This window comes from Cnephaeus nilssonii (genome assembly GCF_951640355.1).
Source record: "Cnephaeus nilssonii genome assembly, chromosome: 9".
Lineage (NCBI taxonomy): Eukaryota > Metazoa > Chordata > Mammalia > Chiroptera > Vespertilionidae > Cnephaeus > Cnephaeus nilssonii.
The window spans coordinates 29,359,154-29,377,289 of NC_137080.1; the positions used below are offsets into that span (position 1 = coordinate 29,359,154).

General features: G+C 40.2%; 1 protein-coding gene across 7 annotated transcripts in view; it reads left to right on the top strand.

Moving 5' to 3' along the window:
* PHACTR2 (phosphatase and actin regulator 2) overlaps nucleotides 1-18,136 on the top strand; it is a 220,779-nt gene that overhangs the window by 135,936 nt on the left and 66,707 nt on the right. For all 7 annotated transcript variants that reach the window (XM_079780933.1, XM_079780934.1, XM_079780937.1 and 4 more), the window contains exon 2: nucleotides 7,323-7,490. In XM_079780933.1, coding sequence (XP_079637059.1) covers nucleotides 7,323-7,490 — 168 coding nt within the window. The remainder of the gene's footprint in view (nucleotides 1-7,322; nucleotides 7,491-18,136) is intronic.

Genomic DNA, 18,136 nt, shown 5'->3' on the forward strand with positions numbered 1-18,136 from the left:
GCCCTTACAGAGCTCACAGCGTGGGCGGGGGCAGCGAACATGATGGTGGTCAGTGATGCCAGCCCAGGGGCAAGGCTGGAGCAAAGGCGAAAGCAGAGCATCCCAGAAGAGAGCAGTAACTCTGAGTTGGGGGCTCGGGAACATTTCACAGGGAGAGGGGAGGCCTGAACTGGGACCACAAAGATGAGTAACCTTTCCCGTGGAAATCAAGAATGGAATCGCCTGAACATGAACAAACCAAGGGTGGTTGACCTTTTAAAGTAATTCCAAGAAAAATGTTCTCATCACAGTGCAGTGCTCATAATAGACAGACGATACCTATTTATGGAAAAAAGGTAAAAAAACAAACTTACAAAATCCTATCTTTGAACATGTGTCATGATTGGGGGTATGAGTTAGCAATTCAGAAACTGCTATACATATATACGGGAATGGGACAAATGGACAGTGAATGTTGGGAGCCAGCTTTCCCACTCTTGGAAAGAAAGGTTACAGATAAGCAAGAGGGGAAGCCAGAGTGAGCCCTGTGGTACTGAATTAGAGTGGGAGACGTCACAGTGAACTTTTCTTTGGCCAAATAAACAAAGATAGATAGATAGATAGATAGATAGATAGATAGATAGATAGATAGATAGATAATAGGTAGGTAGGTAGATAGGTAGGTAGGTAGGTAGATAGATAGATAGATAGATAGATAGATAGATAGATAGATAGATAGATGTTAGCTAGATAGCTGATAGATAGAATGTATACATTTGGCTCAGTATACATACATGTATTTCCTAGCTCTGTTTGTTCAGAGGACTTGGAAGCAATGATACCCCTGTGAGTGCTATGAGCACTCAGTCTTGGGTTCTGATAGCAGTCTCCAGTGAAAGGAATTAGAGAATTTTTTCAACTTTCTATGTATAAATGTATCTACCACTGCCTAAAACTCTGAGAATAGAATTTTAGAGTTAGAAACGACCTTAGTTGGCACAGAGGAAAATTACTTTTCATCAGCTGATAGTGCCTTTAAAAAATAGTCAGCATTAAAGTAAAAGTCATGGCTAAAAATATTTTTTAAATTATTTAACCATCATCTTCTTAAAATCCAGCAAGAGTAAAAAGAACAGAATGTAAACAAGAAATTAAAGAAAAAGAATAGAATGTGAGAAATGTTGCTATAATAGAGTTAAATGAAGGAATTTTGGTCTCTTCAGAGGAAGACGGTTCTTATAACTTGCCTCCAAATTTGCCAATTTCTGTTCTTCTGTCACTTGAAAGAAACTATGAAGTTCCACTAGTCATTCATCTTACCCCCCAAAAGGAAGAAATTTGATCTAACCCAATGTAAATGCTTATTAGCAAGAGAGTAAGCATCTCCTTCAGACAACACAAGGATCACCTGACTTCCTTATAAACCATCAGTCTCTTCTGTGATGGCTCATAGAATCAGTTCACTCTGACCTTTTTGTCCACTTGGTTTTGTGCCCAGAATTGTATATATGCCCCTGTGTATGACAACAAATTTCCTAAGTCACTGCGTCAGTTTAGAGAGAAGACTCACATAGGATAGGAAATAGAGGTATATTTTCCCTAAGCACTGTTCTAATGCTTCTTTGCCATGTGTTCTATGGCCTTTAAAGGGACAAGTGGCAGAATGATAATGGAAGCAAAAACTCTAATGCAAATTAAAATGCAGTGGTAATATTATGTAAGCATAAGAAATTACAAAGGCACAAAAAGCCTAGAAACAATATTTTAAGGAAGTAAAGTTTGGTTTGCTTGTGTTTTTTTGTGTTTTTTTTTTTCCTTCCTTTAAGTTCTTGATTTTTAAAATGTCAGATGTTTGTATACAATGCCCTTTAACCTGTATATTTTTCTGTAGTACAATAAAATCACTATGAGTACTATTAGAAGCATATACTTAGTACAGCAGAGTATTGTCAAAGTATTTTTTTAACCACATGCTTTCTCTCTGTTTTTGTTACTATTGGGCTTTAAAAAATATATTATCATTAACCTTTAGGTATTTAAGGATATTTAGAGGAAAGATGAGACCATCTTTGCTGCCTACTTTGGCACGAAGTGGCTGTCAGTCTATACAGAATCAGTACCAGGAGTTATTGAGTTGTGTTGTTTTTTTTTTAATTTCCACGTGATCTTTTACCTACAAAACTTGTGAATTGGAGTACTCTGCCACATTTCTCTCACTTCCTCAGTGGTTGAAATAATTATGTGTTGAGAAAAATCTAAAATAAATGTCTAAATTGCCACATAACTACCGAATATTATAAAAATTCTACAAACTCTTTTATTAGATTTAATTTTTCTAAGAATCCATGTCAATCAGTTCTCAGATCTCAGAGGGAAGACTATCCAAACCTACACTTTATTTTATGTGGTAATTCTCAAGCATCTATGGTCACATGTGCACTGGAACTGCTTACGTGATAAATTTCTGTTTAAATGAAAAATAAAACCTGCACGTAATCTCTGAATTTTTAGCAGTTGGTGGTGTAGGGAAGTCCTGTTGGGTGTGAGCTTATTTTGGTGAGAAAATAGACTGAGCTGTGTCATTTAAAGTTATTGCATCTGAGTTCGGCTGGTGTGGCTTCAGTGGTTGAGCACTGACCCATGCACCAAGAGGTCACCCGTTTAATTCCTGGTCAGGGCATATGTCCAGATTGTAGGTCCCAGCTGATCAATATTTCTCTCTCATTGATGTTTCCATCTCTCTCTCCCTCTTTCACTCTCTCTCCCTCAAATAAATAAAAACATATTTAAAAATAAAATTACTGCATTTGAACGATGAATGACTGTATGCAAAATATTTTAAATATTTAAATGACATTTGAAATATTTTGAAGTGTTGATCTCAAGTGTGAAAAGGAAAGTTCTGATGAATGACAGATTACTCTTGATAACATGAAAGTGGGTAAAAATGGAACATTTAAAGCCTTCAGGACATGTAGACTTTCATCTGGGATTAACCTGGCAATTTGTTCTTCTCTGAATGTAATGCAAGATTCCCTAGACTTGTGAAAAATTTTTAGAAAGTTTCAAACTAATTGTAATGGTAAATTCATCAAAAAGAAAGATTATAGAATTATCTATGGCACTGGCAGTATCCTAGGTGTTTGCAGGAAAGAAGAGAGTTAATGTCCTGTTTATACTACTCCAAAGCAGCTAACAGTCCCCTTCATGGACATGGAGTAAGAGAAGTACAATGGCAATTTAGCCAACGTTGCCAACACATGGTTTCTAATTGCAAGTGTGGTTTACTATAATAGCCCAATTATAAAATTACAGGGGGATCCATTCACTCAGGAAACAGTATGTGTGAGAGTATGTGTGAGTGTGTTGCTGTGGTCATTGGCACTGGCCCAGGCTGTTTCCAGAGTACAGATGAAGTCTAGAATTGCAAATGCATAATAAAGGAAGATAATGGCTGTTAATTTCTTATTCAGTGATGGATTTAGCATTAAGGCTTTCATTTCTCACTTATCAACTACCTCACTCAATCTCCCCATCTGGCATCTAGGGATTTATTCATTTATTTTTTGTTTACTTTTGTTTTCAGGAGAAAAAAATATACTATTCTTAAGTTGTTCCGGTCCAAAGCAAAATTTTTTTCAATCCTCACCGAGGATATGTTTTTATTGATTTAAGAAAAAGAGAGAGAGAGAGAGAGAGAGAGAGAGAGAGAGAGAGAGAGAGAGAAGAGGAAAATATCAATTGGTTACCTCCCATAAGTGCCACAACCTGGGATTGAACCCGAAACCTAGGTATGTGCCCTGACCAGGAATCGAACCCACAACCTTTTGGTGTATGGGATGACCCTCCAACCAACTGAGCCACCAGGCCAAGGCAAAACAGAATTTTTATGGAGTATTAGAGAATTGGATATGTGGGTTGAGAGAAAATGAGAACTAGGATGTGTGTCTATAGCTACAGAGGTGAATTTGGGATGAAAACTTAACTTCCTGTGTTTGTAATAGTCAGACCTTTTATATTTCACAACATTTAAATTGTTCAGAATTGAACCCTTCAGCATAAAGTCTCAGTGAAAAAGAAATACCATCACTTAGTTCCTCCCTGGGTTTCCCCCTAGTTTAAGGAAGGCAGTTGGACAGGAGTGAAAGTGAAATAAATAAGGATTTTACTTCTTCACTCTGGTTTGGCTTTAAAATCAGTTTATTATCTCTCTCTCTCTCTCTCTCTCTCTCTCTCTCTCTCTCTCTCTCTCTCTCTCTCCCTATTGCACTATGGCCAACATGGGCAAGGTAAAATAGGTTAGGAGCCATACACAGAAGAATTTACATTTCTACCTGAAATTAGACTAGACTTCACTAGTGAGAAGAATGGGATTTATCATTCTTTTTTTGTTTGAAAGGAATACTCCTAAGGATTTAGACATTGACATGTACTAATTGTCTTGTTTTTTTTCATTCAGTCTAAGATTTTCCTGCTTCTTGGTTTGTCAAGTAATTTTTTTATTGAAACGTAGACATTTTTGTATTATGTGATGTGACTCTAAATTTTATTGAAACTTTTGTTTAAACGGCTTTGTCTGACATCTCTCCAGCATAGGACAAGGAGTGCTACCGCATTACTGCCTGGTGGAGGGAAAATTCCAGGTTCCTCACTTGTCCTCTGTTGGTACCTGTTAGTGAAAATGGAGGTGGTGGTAACTCCTTGTTACTGTTGGGCACAGTGAGATTCTAAGATCCCCACGTGGTCTCCACTGACACCACAATGGGTGGGAATGGAGTTTCCCCTGGGCAGTGGCTGGATACTACCCCAATATTGGGTGAAGGGAGGAAGAGAGATACCTCGTTACTGCCTAGTATGGTTGGAAGTCAAAGTTCCCCTTTTGAGGTTCATGATGGGAGCAGTCTAGTCTCTCCATTCAGCCTTTGCTGGCATGGATGGTCTTAGTTTCTTCTGTGGCGAGCAGTAGAGCAGTTATTGTTTAAAAGTTTTCTGTCTTGCTAGGCTGTTCCTTGCCTGCTCCTTTGGCTTTTGTTGAGGTCTTTTTATTTATTTTTATTTTTTTATTTTTATTTTTTAATATATTTTATTAATTTTTTACAGAGAGGAAGGGAGAGGGATAGAGAGTTAGAAACACCGATGGGAGAGAAACATCGACCAGCTGCCTCCTGCACACCCCCTACTGGGGATGTGCCGCAACCAAGGAACATGCCCTTGACCGGAATCGAACCTGGGACCCTTCAGTCTGCAGGCTGACGCTCTGTCCACTGAGCCAAACCGGTCAGGGCTGTTGAGGCCTTTTTAGTCTAAGGCCATTGGTAACTGCTTGAACGATAAGTCTGGTATACTAGTACATGAGGAAAGAAAGAAAACCCCAGAATCTCACTTCCATGTTGTTTCTTGGGTCTTGAGGTCCCAAACTGGTCTACTTCCTCTTCACCTTGCAGAGTCTTCCTAGGCTGGCTTTATATATGACACTCAGGGTTTTTACCTGCAGTTAGCAGGAGGAATAGGAAAAAATGAATCTGCTCCATCTTCCTGCAAGCAGAAGTCCTTGTCATTCCATTTTATTGTTTTGTTGTTTTGTTTTTCTCAATATTTTGTTCTGAAATGTTCTGAAAATGAAACAGCTGTACAGTTAACCACCACCTATTCACCACTTAGATTGACCACTTAACATTTTTCTAATTTTACTTTATTGTGTACAGGGTGGAGCAAAAGTAGGTTTATAATTGTTCATGTGGAAAATGATACAATAATTAATTAATAACAAGAATAAACTCTGTTGCAAGTACTACCAACTGTAAACCTACTTTTGCCCCACCCTGTATTTGTCCATTCCATCTTTCTATCCATTTATTATTTTTAGTGGACATCAGTACACTTCACCCATAAACACATCAGCTTGAATATTATTAATTGGACTTAGTACTACTTATGGGTTTTGTTTTTTATTCAAGAAAAATGATCTTAAATATAATAATATTACATGCAATAAACATTAACATTTCAAGAAAAAAGGGATTTTAAGTATAATAATATTACTAAAACTGTACTAACATAGTATGATATCACAAAAGTTGTAGGAAATATTAAAAATCTGCAAATAATAGGATTACTTCTATTATAATCTAAAATATATTTTCCCCCTCTGGCTCTATCTTTGTTCATCAGTTTATGTTGTTCATTACTTATGGGGTTTTTTAAAGGTAAATTTTACATAAAGTGACGTGCACAATATCATAATTACCATCTGATGGGTTTTGTATAATCCATCCCTTATTGAGATCATTTCCATCACCCCAAGAAGTTCTTCACACCTCTCCTCACGTCTCACCGCCACCTCACTCCCAAGAAGCGATTATTGTTCTGTTCCCCTCCCTCCTTCGCTCCCTCCCTCCCTTCTTTTTTTTTTTTTTTTTTTGGGTGGGGAAGGGGGGCAGGAATGGCCATACATTTATTTTGTCTCCGTTAGAACTTCATACAAATAGAACCACACAGTGTGCACTTTTTGCGTGTTGCTTTTCTCCCACCACAATGTTTTTGAGCTGCATTCAGGCTGTTCAGTGTATCAAGGGCTCGTTTTTAAAAAGTTGCCAAGTGCTATTTCACTGCAGAAATAACATTCTGTTATCCAATATGGGCTCATTCCAGTTTTTTGCCATTAAAATTTGATAGTTGGGGTAAGATGCCATCACTACCTTTCTTCTGCTTTGAACATAGTGCAAGGCAGCAGAGGTTTTGTGCCTTCCTTGTGAGTAATAACATGACCCAAGCACCTAAAGATATGTTCTATCACTCACAGTACCCACATTTCCCACATTTCTTGTTGTTTTCTTTGAGGCTGAAAACTTTTTTTGTAATAGGAGCAAAAGATAGTTTTAGCGTTGTGAAAATTAGAATTTAGCCTCTTGGCTCTACATTTTACTTTGTGAAGGAGAAACTGTAACTGTAATATTCATTACTGAGAATGCCAAACTAGCCTATGGGGAAACATCCTATTTCAGAAATATTTAGAATACTCTATTTTGCACAAAGTATTGATGTAGCTGTTGCACATAGATTCAGCTGTTTCAGAGACCCATACTTGGTCTGTCCCTACCTATTACGTAAGCCTCTTGCTTCTCTGTATCCACAAAATTATTATCTAAGGGGACTATAATTTCTGATTCATTTATACTGATTGATATCAGGGCAGTTCAGCCAGTTGGGAAATGGGCAAAGTAGACTTATCTGAGATTCCAGTTAAAGTGGGCATGCTTGCTGCTAATGGTGCAAGAGGGAATGGATGATGTTGCTTCCCACTGGCATGACAGCTTTCGCCTGACTTGCTTTTCTTCATGCAGTTGACGGACTGGACAAAGCTTCCATAGCCAACTCAGATGGCCCCGCAGCAGGCTCCCAGACACCTCCCTTCAAGAGGAAAGGGAAGCTCTCCACCATCGGCAAAATCTTTAAGCCTTGGAAATGGAGGAAAAAGAAGACCAGTGACAAATTCAGAGAAACCTCAGCAGGTATGAATATCAGAACTTTGTTAGAAGAGAAGAGCAATTGTTAAGTTCGTCAAAAGGTAAAAAATTGAGGCTTGCGGGGGTTTTATTCTGGGGAAAAAATTAATTCATATTTAAAGTGAAATTATTTCATTTAAGGATGCAACAACTTTGAATTCTGACTTGCCTTCTTTTTCTAATCATTTTGGCTTTCTTAGATAGTCTTGTGACTATATAGTTGTAAATTCACATGAAAACTGATGTGTAGGGAGGGGGAAGTCAAATGGAAAATTAGGAGTAGAAGTGTAATATGCCAGCATTGTAGCTGCAAGTATCCAGTCCATGCACACACACACACACACACACACACACACACACTCCGACTCAATTGTATATCTATCTACTTCGTTCCAGTGGCACGATCCTATCTGTTAACTTAAAAAAAATTTTAATGTCTTTTTTAAAATATATTTATTCTGTGTGCAAAATTTGAATGGCTGTATAAAAGAAAAATATTGCTATATTTATTGCTTAATATTATATTTCTGTCATGTTTTTAGGACTAGTCTCTGTCCTAGGGGAGTAATAACGCCATTGGCGTGAAAGTTTTTTTTTATCATTAGTTTATTTTGTGGATTTTTAAACCTTAAGAATTATATCATTTAGTACCTTTCAGATGGACTCATGGAGGAAGCTCGCTTTAAATCTCAGGCCAGAATTAAGCCCAACTTAAACAAGTGTCCAGTATCAGTGGTATTTTGTTAATATATCTTCATTTAAGTTCAGCTTTTTCCATGCTTATTGTCCAAAACAGTCACTTCATCAAAATTCCTCATTGCACCACAGTCTAATATCATCAGTGTGTGTACAGGGTCACAGAGCATGTCTTACTGGCCTGCGCCGAGGTAAGAGCTGGCCTTTCATTTTAGAGCTGTGAAATAAGATAAAAAATACCACAGAGCTTCCTAAAGAAAATGGTCTCTGATGTATTTGCAGCTATATAATATCTTTGAGTATTTAATATCTTAAAATAAATTAGAATACTATACCTAGAATTGGTTTCAAAATAACCCTGGAAAAGGAGTGAGTATAGATGAAAGAAGATTGGCCACAAGTTGGTAATTGTTTAAGCTGTGATGGGTACGTGGGGTTTATGATTCTCATCATCGGCCTTCAGACTGAAGAGTCCCGGGTTCGATTCCAGTAGGGGGAGTGCAGGAAACAGCCGAGCAATGATTCTCCCTCATCATTGATGATTTCTCTCCCTCTCTGAAATCAATACAATTATATATTTTAAAAAAGAAAAGAAACTTGGCTGAGAGGGAAATAATGATAACTTGGTTATTGAATCCCCTTCAGTTCCTATTGGCTTCTTGGATTAAGAGGCAGTAAGAAGCGGTGGACAGAGTGCTGTGCTGAGTGAGGACCTCTGGGGTATAGTAGTATCCTTGCCACCAAGGTGCCCTGTGACCTTGAGAAGTCAGATCAGAGTCGAATGAGTTGAATTCTAAGGTGCTTTCAATTCCAGATTCTGTTGTCGGTCCTTGACTCCTTCCAACCCCTTGCTGGGCACCCTGTTCTTCCTTGTTCTTCAATTGTGAATGGAACTACACTGGCCTTCTTAAGTGCCTCCTCTGACGGGTCCCTAAGCATTGGGAGAATCTGGCTCTTCTCGTTACAATGGCTACCCAAGATGGGAGTTGGTCTCTGGACAGTAACATTAAGGAGAACGGAGAAGACAGGATGGACTCCTCTTCAGTTGTCTCTCTTGCTCTTTACCTGAATCTGGGCTGCTAACTTCTAAAGACAGCTACAACGAAATGCGTCTTCATCTTTCCTGGTCACCTTTTTAAAATTATTTTAACAGTAGGGAGGCTATAACATATTCCCACCAACTCTGAATATTCAGGAAAAGTGATTTTAAACACTTAAACATTATTTTGTTATCCCATATTTACTGAAGATAGCCTGGCCATCTTCGTATTCTCTTTTTCCCTCTCAAATTGATACAGAATTTTATATAAGTTTAGCTCCAAGAAGTTCTTGGTGGATACTATATTTCTAGTTCCTAAGGACTACCAAACTGCATTAAAAATCTGAAAAAATTATTAGATTCCTCATTGGGTTTTTCCCCCTCAAAAATTGTGACAAAATATAAACAAGCCACATGGATATGTTAACAGTTCTTTGTAAATCTGCTTCCTACATTGACTTGCACGGTTTCTTTGTAAACCCACACTATGGCTAATGTTTTATTAGAATTTTATAAGAGGTTATCAAGTGTCCAGTTATAAAGTATGTTATCATCCCCTTAAACGTCTGTTTAGTTTAAGGCTTAAATTCCTGCTGAGCTTTGTGGAATGTATAAGTAAGGCCTAGAATGAAGGGCAGCACAAAATGGTCGGTCGTGTTTCTTTCGCGTTGAGTGAAGAGGTCACACACAGAGGAAAATCGATGTGGTTGGAAGTAACCAAGAGAAAAATGTTTTCTTCTTTTAATAAATTATCTTAGAAACAGAGAAATCTGGCTGTCTGGATATGACCAAAGTCATGTGCTATCTGGAAAACTATAAAGTACACCTTAGGCAACAGCCACAATATCTTGGGATATGAAAGAAGATGAATTCTTTCCAAGAAAAGTAATTCTTCTGTGTTTTTCCTTCTCCTAAACTCCTGGCTTTATAATTACATGGACATGACTCTTTCTGTGTTCCACTACGCGGTGATTAATACCACTTTTCCTAGTCTGGATTTCTGCTGTAGGAAATTTTAATTGGTAGTAAATGGGATGCATTGCTGATTTATTAATGTCATTGTAATAAATGCCATTGTAATCACACATTCACTGTGATGCTAAGAGGTAAGAAGGTTTCTGTCCTCGGCCTGCTGTGGTAGTCAGCTTGTCCTGTAGGGCAGGATGAGTCTGTGCCCCGACTTTCAGGTCTCCGACCTTGCTTTAAATTAGAAAAGTTACCTGTATCTTCACCTCTATTTGGGCTGGTCTGTGGGCTGTCCGGTCCTAGGGCAAAAGCATGGACCCTTTCCATTTACTCTCCCCAGGTGTTTTTCTCCTTTACTTTTCTTTTCTTGAGTGACAGGGCACTCCTAATCTCTAGGTTCTATCTCTTTCCTATCACTAGGACGCAACTGTTACACTTTTTTTCCTACATAATTATTTGTTCCTGTTCTGTCTTTTGGGGGTGGGAGGTAGACTAAGGTCCCTCTCTCTGGATATTTCAATATGCTTTCATCTCCCTATACAAACACACATCCAAAGCTGAGAATACAAACCCCCTGTCTAAACACAGTTGTGCCTCTAACTTCTGCATAGACTGCTACCATCAAGACCAAGTGTCTTAAAAACCCAACCTGTATCTGCTGCTCCCACTTTCTCTCTACACTCTCATTCCTCTTCCCATAGCAGTCACCTCAGCATCTAGCACTCCACTGAGGTTACTCCAAGCCCCCTAATCATGAATTTAGTACTACTCTCTCATTTTCATCCATTTCAACCTCTACATTTGCTATTGCTGGTTAGTTCTTCCTTGATTTCCAAGAGGTGTCATTGTCTTAGCTGTCTTTGATTTTTCTTGTTCTCTTTTGCCTCCTCTCTTCCCTTTCTCATCTCCCCTAAATCTTTGAGGGGAGTTTGCTACATGTCTTAGCCTTTCTCGTTCTTTTAACGTGTCCTTCCTCATCACATCCTCTCTTCTCGGTACCCACATCTCTTAACCCCAGGTTCCAAGGCACTTTTGCCCAAGCATTTGATGGGCAGCATGTTAACACAGAATCCATTCATACGGTCTGCATATATCTACATTGAAAATGTGGTGCCCGCCAGGCATTGTCCCAGAGCCGAGTGTTCTGCAGCAAATGAGCCAGCAAGGTCCCTGCTCTCATGGAGCTTTCACTGTAGAGAGGTAAGATGCTGGAAAATGCTACGAGTGAGCACAGGGGGTGAGGGACGAGGGAGTAGAAAAGCACTGTGTACAAACATGTTCCAAACCCAAACAGATCCCTTGCCAACCCCAGCTATCCTAGGCATTGCAGATGTGGCTTTGTTTGGCATCCAGACTTCGAACCATGGAGTTCTTTGACTCTTTCCTGCCTGTTACCATCTTCCCATTTGGTTAGTTCTCAAAAGCATTTATTTATTTCCTCCTACTTAGATCATCCTTTCCTCTCAGTCCCCATTGTCTTGCCTGTCCTCATCACCTTCTATCTCAGTTATTGCAGGTAGCTTCTTGGCTGTACTTAGGTATTGGCCGTACTAGCTGTAGAAAGCTGTGGAGTGCTAGAGAAAGGCAGGGAGAGGCTGGGTTCTGGCAGGAAGCCCACGAAGGAAACCTGACTAGCTGGTGAGGCTGACAGAGAAGGTTCAGGATGCCACAGGCTTACCCCAGAGTAAGCAAGACAGCACTTTTCCGAGTCTCAGGCCAGACAAGTAGAACAGTGGGCTCCCCACACCAAAACGACACATGTTCCACCCGGTCGGGTAGAATAACAGAGCATCCAGGTGAGTGAGATTGGGAAATCCAGGCACGCCTTGGTACGTAAGTGGTAATATTCATGGGCAGAGGGGGCTGGGTATAAGGAAACAGACTTAAATAGGGCCTCCATCCTTGGTGATGTTTTGTTTTCATGGAACTAGGGGATAGAGTTGGTAACGAGGACAGTAAGTTACCAAAGGCTTCAGGGCAGAAACTCACTGTACAAGGTGGAACACAGAATGGGTCTGTGGGAGTAGCTTCCTCAGACCCCGAACCTCAGATGTCGGAGCTCCTGTTGCTAGAATGACACAACCTAAGACTTGAGAGGGAGGAGAGAGCAGAGGCTGTTGTGGATTTGGGGAAATAGGGAGGCAGAGCACCCATCTCTCCCCTCTCCCCTCCAGATCACTCTGATGCTACCACGAGGGAATCTCCTGCAGATGGAACTGGGTTCTGTCCCATCTTATTCAAAAAGTGTGACTGCCCCCACATCGGTTCCTAAATGAATTTCAGATTCCTCAGTTCTCCTCAAAGTAACCCAAACTGACCTTTCTTATCTTTATTAGTTGTGGCCTTAAACTTCAGTCACACAAGGTCACTGAGCATGCCCTAAGCCTTCTTGTCCCCAGGTCATTCTTCTTGCTCTTCCCTCTTTCTCTGAGCACCTCCTTCCCCAGCTACAGCTGGTGAAAGACTACCACCTAAACAAGGGTCATACATGTCTCTTCATTCTGAAGCTATTGGCCTTGATTCTGCACCAGCTCGGTAGGAACCTCCCCTCCTTTGCTTGCACTGCTGTTATGACAAATATATTTTCACTTCTTTTCTAGTTTATATGTCTGCTCCTAACTTACTATGTAAAGTATTTAAGGGCAGAGACTATCTCACTCAGCTTTGCCCCACTTCAGGTGCCTTATGCAATCATTTGTACCTGGTATGCACACTTACTTGTGCCTTGAATTGCTTATTTATTTCCTATCCTCTGTAACTAAAAAATAGAGCACTTGGGTACTTTAGGATTTCATAAAAGAACTTGAAGATTTGGAAACCATACTGCAAATAGAGAGTAATTTAAAATACCAATCAAAAACATCTGTACTCATAATTACAACCATATACAGCTATTAAGAGGCCAATAAAATAATTAGGAATTTTTTTTTCTATCTTTTGACCCTATTTTGAAAGTAAATTATACTCCTAAAGAAACCCAAGGCAACTTCTCTTCATTAAAATTGTGACTTTTATTTGTTTTGTTAGAAATGGGGAAGGAATGCCAGCCTAGATTTTTAGATAACAGTATTGCAAGTTACCAGCTTTCTATTAATCAGAGTAACTTGTAGAGAGTCATCTGGTAAAAATTTTAATTTACCAAAGGTACTCAGCATTTCCTAATGATAACAATGGCTAATGTTTTTTGAATGCTTTTGTGTCAGTTCCTGCTCCAAGAACTTTATTCACATTAACTCATTTAATCATCAAAACTTACGAAGTTTAAGTACTACTATTATTCCACTTTTATTCACGAGGACACTAAGACAGGAAAATTCAAATCACTTGCCCAAGGAAACACACCGGATAAGAAGCAAAGTCAGTATTTTAACCCAAGCAATTTGGCATCATAGCCAATACTTTAGACCACCACGCCATGTTGCATCTCTCGAAGATAACTTTATAGCCAGATCAGTAAAAATTGCTCATTGAAAGATGAATCTAATACACTGGTTTGCATCATATACTAGTTTTTGCCATAAGAAGGATTTGGTCTCAGGAATTATTTTGGTTCTTGATTGGCTTGATTTTCACAGTGTATATACATAAAAAAATGATTGGCAAAAATGATAAAAATATGTTTGGTCTTAGTAAGATAGTATTCTCTGTAGCCATAGAGGTGTAATGTTGCTGCTAAGGATGATTTTCTATACCTAAAAAGGAGGGCAAAATTAGAGGATTTGCCAGGGTGATGTTTGTTAAGGACTGGTCTAGTTGCATTAATAAATGACATCGTTTTTACTTTATCTCGGTCCACTGAGAAGATGAAAGTACTTTCAGATATCGTTCACCCTTGCATCATTTTGGAGGAAGAGAAAATGTCTCCCTTTTCCCAATTTGTATAGCGAGAGAAGATACCTAACCAGCCATAACCACGCAGCACATCCAGGTCCACATAGAGCTCCTTGCTTACATGGTACACAACACTCACTTGTCCTCTCAGATACCTACTACATGCCAGGCACTGTTACAGTGACACAACAGGAAACGGAGGACAAGAACTGCCCTCCCTCATGGAGCTTACATGCTAGCAGGGGTTTACAGAAAGTAAACCCTGTAAGAGAGTATATTAGAACAGGAGAAGAGACAAAAAATAAAGCAAGAAATAGGGAATGTGGGAAGGAAGTTACAGTTTAAAATAGTTGTCAGGGAGCCCTAACCAGTTTGGCTCAGTGGATAGAGCCTTGGCCTACGGCCTAAAGGGTCCCGGGTTCAATTCCGGTCAAGGGTATGTACCTAGGTTGCAGGCTCCTTCCCCACCTGTGCTCTGGTTAGGGCTCGTGCAGGAGGCAACCAATCGATGTGTTTCTTTCATATCAGTATTTCTCTCTGTCTTTCCCTCTCTCTTCACTCTCATTAAAAATCAATGGGAAAATATCCTTGGGTGAGGATTAAAACAAAAACAAATAAAATAGTTGTCAGGGAAACTTTATCAGGAGGGAGAAATATTGGAGCAAAGAGAAGGAGGGAAAGAAAAGCACTCAGAGAAATCCTATTAAATAATGGCATGCCTTTCCTTCTGTCTAATAATGGTGTTCATACACTGTGAGTGTAGTTCATTATAAACCTTTCTCTATCCAACACTTTAACAATGAAAATTCCCCACATTCAGGCACCTCATGATTGTTAATTCTAATAGGTACAGGGGTGGGCAAAGGAGGTTTACAGTCAATGCAATGATGATAATACAGAAATTAATAAATAATAATACAAGAATAAACTGTTTCCTGTACTCACAACTGTAAACCTACTTTTGCCCAACCCTGCCCAAACCTACTTTTGCCCAACCCAGCACCATGGCTCCTGACAAATCACGTGATTTCACTCTATACAATTCTACTAGAGGAGGAGCGGAAATCCAGGGAAGGGATTTAACTCTGCAATGTAAACATTTTGTTACGGCTTCCTTTCTTCAATTTAAATCCAGGAACCGGTCCATCAGGAAGCCAGCTCCATGGAGCCCAGGTTTACAATCCCTCATTTGCTGGTGGTGTTTTTTGGTGGATCCAAGTATCAAGTCCTACCAAGGATGCGTTTGTGAGTTGAAATGATAATGCATTACTGCCTCTGTCTTCAAGCAGTGCCTCACTTCCATGCCAGTGGTGGCCCCAATACTGCTTGGTTAGAGTATCTGGAGTGATGAGAATGTGCCCAAATTAATTTACAAAATTCAGTTTAATCCACAGTGCACCCGAAGCCTGAACCTATTAAGACCCGTCCATAGAAAGCCAAACACTATTTATTGTGACTATAGTAAACCACTTTTTGAGTTTTCAATCAAGGTTGTAAAGGACCTTGTCAGTCATCTAAGTCTATCTCCAGGGCAGCCATCCCGGTCTCCAGCAACACTGGCTACAAATGGTCCTCCACCTTCTTCCTGGGCTCCCAGTTCCTAGCTCTTAATTACTGGGGAGGTTTTCTTCCATTGACCTGAAACCAATTCTCTTCCATTTTTTCACACTAGCCGCTGGTACTAATGCATATATATCTCCTCATCACATTGTTACATGATGACCCTTCCCATCTTTCCTAACGTTCTTTCACCCCCTTGATCTGTTTTCAGTTCACCTTCTCACCGTGAGGCCATACTAAGTTGTCCAGATTATTCTGTGAGCTTTTATTGAACATCAGGCCTCATGCAGTGTGTGCTGGAGACAGTGATGAACAACCCTGATGAGGTCCCTGGCTCATGGCTATTTTTAATGCTAAGATAACATGGCGACTTGCCCCAAAATTCTTATTATTACACTTAACCAACCACATTGTTACTACTTAGAATCACATCCAGACTAGGAGTTCATCTTGTTATGAACATGATAAGAATTTATCAGTAGGAACTAAGTGTCTTATAAGTGTCCAGGGAAGTGACAGTTCCCCGGTGATGGTTTATATTGCATTTCTGCTCATTTAATGTTCCATATGTAGAATTATGTCGCCCAGATCCTCCTGAGTGATTTGCTTTCCCCCCTATAACAACATGTTGTATGTTGTATTTTCTTTCTGTGTACCCACTTCTACGTATTCCCTAGCATGTGTCACCCTCAGTTCTGTCTTTTCCTGAAGGCATGTGCCTTCCTGATGGTGTCCCAATGGGCCTGCCCCCGCCCGACATTAGACCTCCCCTTTGTATCTGATCTGTCACTTTGGAGTTGTCAGGCATCCTGCCCCACCATGTCTCAAAGGAGTTACTTTCTTGTGTTGACATCTCAGAGCGCCTTTATTGCTCTTCTTCTGTCTCTGTACCCATTCATATTCTGTCCACTCTTGTTAGATACTATTTTGTCTGAAAGCACCAGAAGTTTCCACTGCTGTTTTTTCTGTCCTAGCTACTGTCCTCCTGGTTTTATTCTATTACCTCGGTGCTTTACCTCCCTCCCTCATTCAATTTTGAGGTTCTTTTCAATAGGCCAATCCAGTAAGCTTTGCCAGCCAATTGTTTCTAATTTCGTGGACTGGACAGACAGACTGATCATTATTATACAAATGTCCTGACAGACAGACGATCATTATTGTGCAAATGTTATGGTCCAGAAACTCAGACACTATCAATTCAAACAGCTCTTCACTTTCTTTGTCCACCCTTTTCGTGTACTATGATCTTCAGCCAGAAGAGAAGAAAACCCCCAGCCTTCTCTGCCTTTCTGTTTCCTACTCAGGACATCTGATGAGCTGGACTGTCTGATAGCTTCTAGGGAAGACCGTGTTTCCTGGTTTAGAAATCAGACATCTTGGCGTGTCCTTCTTCATGTCCTAAGAAACACACAAGAAGACAGCATTCCTTCTGATGAGACCCACCGGTCACACACATGGGTCAGAGCTCCTCCGTGACCACAGATTGGCCTTTCTTGCCAGCTCTGAAGAGTCCTCCTTGTTCTCACTCACAGAGCAAATGTTCACTGATCACCCACCATGAGCCCGGGGCTGTTCAGTGTACAGGGATCCAATAGCAAAAGGGGGCATTCCAGGCTCTGAGCCTTGTCCTCTGCCCTGTGTTTTGGTGTGTCTGAGTACCACTCTTCTCATCCGCCTCTCTTGCCTGCTGCCCAGCTCCCTGTCCACGCAGGGCGTCAGCCTGCTCCCCGCTTCTTTGTGTGAACTTTTGCCTCCTGTCAACCTCTTTCCGGTAGTCTTGATTTCTCTTTTCTTCCTCAAAACATTGCTCTTTGTAACTTCCTTTAACTGTATTATTTTTCCATTCCTTCTGGAAACCGTTCACCTTTTCCAGACCCGAGCAAAGGACTGTGGTCCCCAACTCCTTTAACCTTCCCTTTTAGTGTGAAAACTGGCTTATATTTGTGGCACGCCTATGGGTGCTTTCTCTCCAAAGAAGGAAAGCAGAGGTCACAGCCGAGAGATCACTGGAATGGTTTCTGCACAGTGCAGACCTGAGTTCTCCCAAGGTTACCTGTAGCCTCTCCGGGCACATTTCCTGTAGACTTCCCCAGCAAACCGGGCCCCTAGGATTGAGCTTTGTCACTGAGTACCGGTTTGTGTTTGCTATTCAAACCTTAGTCCTTGCAGAAAACACGGGTTTTTTATTTTTCCAAAACTTTTTCTTGCCTTTCTTTTGGACTGTGGCCATGGCCAATGAGACTATGGAAGATGTATTTATTCTTCCTGACCACTCTAATGGTGGACTCCTGAGATTTTCTTAGATGTAGCGGTAGTTGGCTTATGTGGGAGGCAGTTATACAAAGGGACCACTAACTAGTTCACTCTTTGTCACCGCACTTGTGATCATGACTTTCTTAAAAGAGGTCATTTTCTTGGTCATTCATTACTCTGATATTTTTTCTGTGTGTGTGTGTGTGTGTGTGTCCAGTTTTATTAATTTTAATATATGTATACGTTTGTGTAACCACCATTGTAATCAGGATATATCGCGGTTCCATCACTCACCAAATCTCCCTTG